The sequence below is a fragment of the Hemicordylus capensis genome, chromosome 2 (assembly GCF_027244095.1).
Source record: "Hemicordylus capensis ecotype Gifberg chromosome 2, rHemCap1.1.pri, whole genome shotgun sequence".
Classification (NCBI taxonomy): Eukaryota; Metazoa; Chordata; class Lepidosauria; order Squamata; family Cordylidae; genus Hemicordylus; species Hemicordylus capensis.
In genome coordinates, this window is record NC_069658.1 from 310,549,788 (window position 1) to 310,555,787 (window position 6,000).

Below are 6,000 nucleotides of genomic sequence, written 5' to 3' on the forward strand. Positions count from 1 at the left end.
GGCTTTAGCCACTAGGCTGCGGGAAGGGGCACAAGAAGTTTATCTCACACCCCATTTAAAAATATGCCTTATGCTCATTTATTCTAGCACATAATTCAGGCTGAATGGCAAAGCCCCTTAAAGGGCAAAAATGCTGCAGCCCAAAAAAAAAAAAAAAAATTCTACACGGTCCCTAAGAGTATCATGGGCATCCAAAAGGTCCCATTGGTGGATCCACCTGTAGCAGCTCTAGTCTCAAACACAGTAACACCCAAGGACAGCAATGGCCTCCTTAAGAATCCATTCTCTAGAAATCCCATGAAACTACCACCCTGGCCATGAGAGTATTTCCTTCATGGAGAAGCACAGGACTTAGGTGACCTCAAATGTGAGCCTGTAGGGATGAGGAGCCAGTTACAGCTACCTTGTTTCGCAGTGCAACAATGGTCCACTTTGAGTTTGTCCTATGGAATCAACTGGATGGCATTTTGTGCAGTCAGGTTGGCTCTTCTGAAATTCCAACCAGTCCTAAATTACCAACCCTATCGATATGAAAGGAGAGCTCCAACACAAAAGTGCATATGACTAGAATCCATATCCCTGACTAGCATTTTCATTCGCAGATTTGGCCACCCAGTAGTTGATCTCTTTGCTCCCCAGCCATCACTAGGTTTTCAGATCTCATCCTCATGTCGTAGGAACCCCCTCTGTCTCTAGATTGCATCCCCAATCTTCTAGCACAGACTCATCTTCATTCCATACCTAGCCTGGCTACATCTCATGGGAGTTGCTGAGCAACCAGGGATATGACAGTAGGGTCTTAGATATAATAATGTCCTTTAGGTGAGACTGCTGTTTGAAACTGCCTGGCCACTTGCAGTACTTGACTTTCTCCAGCATGGATTGGACTCCATGCTGCATCCAAATATGAGGATGGGACTGCATCCAGTGTCGGGCATCCCCATGTCAAACATTTTCTCAGGCTACATCTCTGCTAAACCTCCACCAATCCCTTGTTTCCCACCCAAATCTTAACACAGTACTAACGGCTCTAATGAGCCTTCAAATGCTTACAAACAAATATCTAAAGTTGCTAACATGGAAGGTGGTGTTTCTTGTGACAGTTTTTTCCACCTATCAGGTATTGGAGCTTTGAGCTCTTCCTTTCACTTAGAAAGGAGCACTGGAACATCCAGACTAATCTTCTCAGATTATGTCCTCTTTATACCTTATTCTACCTTCATCCCAAAGGTTAACTCAGTATTTCATTGAGCCTAGGAGCTCATTTTAGCTTCCTTTTGCCCTAAACTCTCACGTCTTTGAGAAAAAGCATGACACACTTGATGTAAGCTTTATCAAGATTTATCTAAAACATACTAAGCCATGCTGAGGAAGGTTTTCCTCTTCTTTGTCTCGTTGGCTCACGGCTTACTCTATTTCAGGTCACTCACATAAAAACTTTAGATTACTTTAGTCATGACTTTCTTTTCTCCCTGTAGCACAGCTACTTCAGTAGCATTCTCAACCCAGGCACCTTTGGACATCTGTTGTGCAGCAACCTTAAGGTTTTAAGGTTTTAATTTGTGGGTGATTTTTAAATTGTTAAATTGTTCTAAGTTTTTGTATATATTTTAACTTGTTTTATGCTGTTGTTAACTGCCCAGAGATGAAAGTTTGGGGCGATGTACAAATTTGATTAATAAATAATACATAAACTTGGTCTTCTCTTTCATCATTCATTACTACAAATAAAGCTCATTGGCATCAGCTGATGCTGGCTTTGGCAGATTATTTCTTCAGTAAGTGATCTAGTCCTAACCAACAAGTGAGAAGATCCCTCCCTTAACTTGGGTGGCTGTCAAAATTCCTGTTCCTGGAAGTACTGGGAATTACCTGATGAATTCCTTCTCAGTGGAATGGGGTACAACCAACCCACCCTTTCCACCTCTGACCATTACTGCTCTTATGTTCTCATCTTCAGAATGGTTCTGGGTTCCCAGGGTTCTTTGTTTGTTTTGAATGTTTCCATATTCCCAGTAGGTCTTTCCCCTTATTTAGTTTCCCCACATATGTTAGTATTTTCTTCTGTTACCTTTTTCTTTTTCTTTTTTTGGCTCACGAAGACCTATATCTGGGGATTGGAGTGGGCTGCTTCTCTTATTTATAGGGCTCAAAAATTGAATTTTGATCAGAATTTTGACCTTCTCTGTCTTTGGGGGCAAGTAGGAGAAGTAATCTGTTCTTTAATGCACTCCATTCCCCTACAGAGAAGGAACTTAACAGGTAAGTTCCAACGTTCTTGGCTGTTGTTGGTGAACAGCCATGGCCAACCTCCCAGATTAAGCAGAGTTTTCCATTGCGTGTGTGAAAAGGGGCAACTACCTGCTTTCTCCCCTTTCCTCTGCAGCTGCCTGTGCTTCTCAAAGGTTGGGGAACCCTTTGAAGGTTCTTGAAGGTTGGGGAACCCTCAGGTAGAGGAAAGTCCCCTGCCCTCCCCCATTGTGCAGTGGAAAACCCGAAGATATTGGCACATGATTATGCAAAGAGCAGCGCAAACTAATTTTGTGTGTTTATTTCTTGATTTTATGTCTGACTTGCATCTGAACTGCAGAATAGTTGTGGAAGAGCAAGAGAATTAGGGACTGACTTTAACAATTGGACATTGAAACATAGCAACTCTAACATGGTGATTTATTAATTATTTTTATTTTTATTTTATTTTATGTATATGCCACCTGACTCCAAAGGCTCTAGGTCAGGGGTGGGGAACCTTGGCACTCAAGCTGTTGTTGAACTACAACTCCCATTGTGGCTGGGGATGATGGGAGTTGTAGTTCAACAACAGCTGGAGTGCCAAGATTCCCCACCACTGCTCTAGGTGGTTCACAAAAGTAAATACAATAGAGCCAAAATAAAACAACCATTAAAATACATACATGCATAATATTTATTCGGTCATTGACCAGCAGTTCAACCATTAAAACATTAACAGATTACTAAAATCCAGGCTAAAAAGTATCTAAATCTGTATCTAAATTAGTAAAGACATCTAATCTGTTTTCATATGTGGATTACTTAATTTTTTTTTATTAAGCCAAACAGCAGTTTAAATATTTAAACTTTTAGTTTAAACACTAAAAAATGTTTAAATTTTTAGGTGTCAGCCCCCCTCCCCCTACTGCCTCTGTTCAGGTGCCAGTTTTGAAGATTTTATTTTCCAGCTTATGGGGATGAAATTGGCAGATCAGTCACATACTGGGGGACGGAGGGACTTGGGGTGGCTTTTCGTAGTAAAAAAAAAACCCCCGAGAAACAGGGTTGTGAAAAACATTCTTACCTAGTTAGCAGAATTATGTTCAGTTCAGTTGTGCTCATAACGGTTTATCTCTCTCTTTCCCCTCCCGCTCTGTTTAATAGGGCAAACCTCCTTATGCTGCTTCAGCAGAAGAAGTGGCCAAAGAACTTAAGTCAAAATCAGAGGAATCTAAGTCCTCGATTGTGTCTTCAGAAGGATCCCTGGCTGAAAATGGAGTAGTGAATGAGGAGAAACCAGCTTCCCAGATGAATGGAAATACAGTAGACGTCAGGGCTTCCAACCAGTCTGAAAGTGCCTTGAGTAATGACTCTAAAATGTGCAATACAAATCCTCACTTAAATGCACTAAATGTAGACAGTGTTTGCCATAAAGATGATGCTCTTGAGGCCACTGTCTTAAAAAAAGAAGAGTAAACTTATTTTTTATAGAGGGTGAAGGATGTTGGAAGGGTCAGGATTAGGAATATCTGGAAAGAAAGAGAGCCTACAGTAACGTACATTTTTTTCCTTTCCATAAGAGAAAAATGAGGACTTTGGAAATTCGGATCCCTCTTGGATGTCAGAGATTTAAGGAACACATTTTTAGTTTTAACCAGTTGTAGTCAAAATGCTACAATACAACAAAAATGAAAGAGAATGAAGAGCATTTGACTCCCGCACTTAAAATGAAGTATACACAAAGTTTAAACTGGTTATGACAAAAGCTTGTAGTTTTTGTTTCTTGAAATATATATTAAAAAAAAAACAAATTTTGGCAGTCTTTCAGTATATATAGCTTAAAATATAATTTTTAGTACTTGGCACCATATGTATGCCATTATATTTGATTTTGCATTACTGTGTCACAAAGCTTTCTTTAAGGCTTTGATTTCATGATTATGGGGGGGAAAGGCACAACCACAGTTCTTTCTTTTCTTAGATTTCATCACTGTTGATGTGGTTCTTTATGTTTAAAATGTGCAAACTATCAAAATTTAAAAAATTATAGAGTAATATTGGAGTTCTGCTGATTTTAAATATACATCATACATACTTTACAAGCAAGTTAAAATGGATTTAACTTGAAAATCATAGAAGATGCAAATGACCTTTTTCAAAATAAACACAATGTGTTCTGATACTTTTTGTGACTAATACCATGCATCCGTGATCAATGAACTATGTGGTTTTGAATCAGACGTAGACCATTAGTACTACTATTTGAGCTAAACTTCTGCATGGTTCATAATTTTTAAAGTGTGTAGTTAATATTATGCATGTTATTGTCCTCTTTCTTCCATTCTTACAAGTACTGTGCCCATTTGCAAAACAAAAAAAAAGCTAATAATCAGTAATAGTCCTATAAAAGATGTTAACTATGTTTAGTCATTGACTGATCTTGCTCTAACCTTAAAATTTTGTGATTATTGACCTCTGTTGCATTTATTCTAAAACAAAAAAATTATCTAGCCGTTTTGAATATCAACGTTACCCTGGTGTACTCATTGCTGTATGCATTATTGTTCTCTGTTGCTGTTTTATGCCTTCATATTAGCAAATATGAAATTCTGTGGAAAAACACAAAAAAAATAAGCTTTGATCTTCAAGAAATACCCCCCTTCTGTAGCAGGAAACAAATGGCTTGTTCTTGAGAACTTTCCCATCAAGAATTTAGTATAAGCAAATATACCTGTATCATTTTGATGTTTTTGTTAGTGTTTCCAAACTTAATGTACTTCAAAATCAGAATCATTTCTTTATATTCGTTTTCATATAATTCTCCTGATGCTCTTCATCACACATTAGTGATCAGAAATGAGGTGTAATTCCCCATACCCTGCCCGCAAGAGCTAAGTAGGTATCTTAATGTAAGTTGAAGGGAGTTCTGCCCCAACTCATGGATTGTGCAAGAATGAACTACTGTTGGGTTTGATTGGTTGTAGATGGATTGTGGTGTGGTGTATTTGAAGGCTATTGAATGCAACTTACAATGCTTAATAAAAATCTTTATTCTTTTAGTATAAAATACTGTGTGGTTTCTTATTTGTATGTCTAATAGTGAGGATAAGCTATCTAGTACCACCAGTGTGCATTTGACAGGGTTCAAGACAAGAGATTTGTAATATCAAATTTGACAAGAGAACACAACTTGCATGGTAAATGGGGACAGAATAGGTTTTCAAAATCTATATCAAAATCCTATTTTGCACAGAAATGTAAAATAAGTCTTAAATATAGACTTCTGCTTTCTAGTGACCCTTGGATATTTATTACATCAAATTACATGGAACTTCATGCTGAAGTCCCTCCCCTCAAAAAGTGGGTTATATGTAGTAAAACGTACTTGTATCTTGACCTTATTCTCTGTGTCTGCAACTAAGCTCTTCTATTTTGGCTGCTGGTGAGGGCAGGGAAGCTTGCAACACAATGAAGTCAGAGCAGTGATACGTTTTGCAACACATTATGGGCAAGGCAATGGCCTATACTTATCGTAATGTTTAGTTCCCCTTAAGGAAGATAAGGCAAAGCAAATACAAGTTTTGGTGAGATCAGCACAAACTAGAAGACAAATTATTCTAATTGCCACAATTGCTACAGCTTTCCTACTTTGGCTTCATGGAAAGGAAGGGTAATTTTCAAATATTATGATTTAGCAAGGCTACCACATGCTTTGCTAGCCTCACATCTGATGGAAGGAAACTCTTGTCTTTTTTTGGAAAAATCTCA

General features: G+C 38.2%; 1 protein-coding gene across 4 annotated transcripts in view; it reads left to right on the forward strand.

Annotated features, from left to right (window-relative positions):
- FAM120A (family with sequence similarity 120A) overlaps window positions 1-5,299 on the forward strand; it is a 98,098-nt gene extending 92,799 nt beyond the window's left edge. For 2 of the 4 annotated variants that reach the window (XM_053293805.1, XM_053293803.1), the window contains 2 exons: window positions 2,591-2,665; window positions 3,397-5,299. In XM_053293805.1, the coding sequence (XP_053149780.1) occupies window positions 2,591-2,665; window positions 3,397-3,708 (387 nt within the window). In that variant the 3' untranslated portion in view covers window positions 3,709-5,299. The remainder of the gene's footprint in view (window positions 1-2,590; window positions 2,666-3,396) is intronic. The other 2 variants (XM_053293806.1, XM_053293804.1) reach the window with 1 other exon arrangement.
- Window positions 5,300-6,000: the final 701 nt, after the last annotated feature.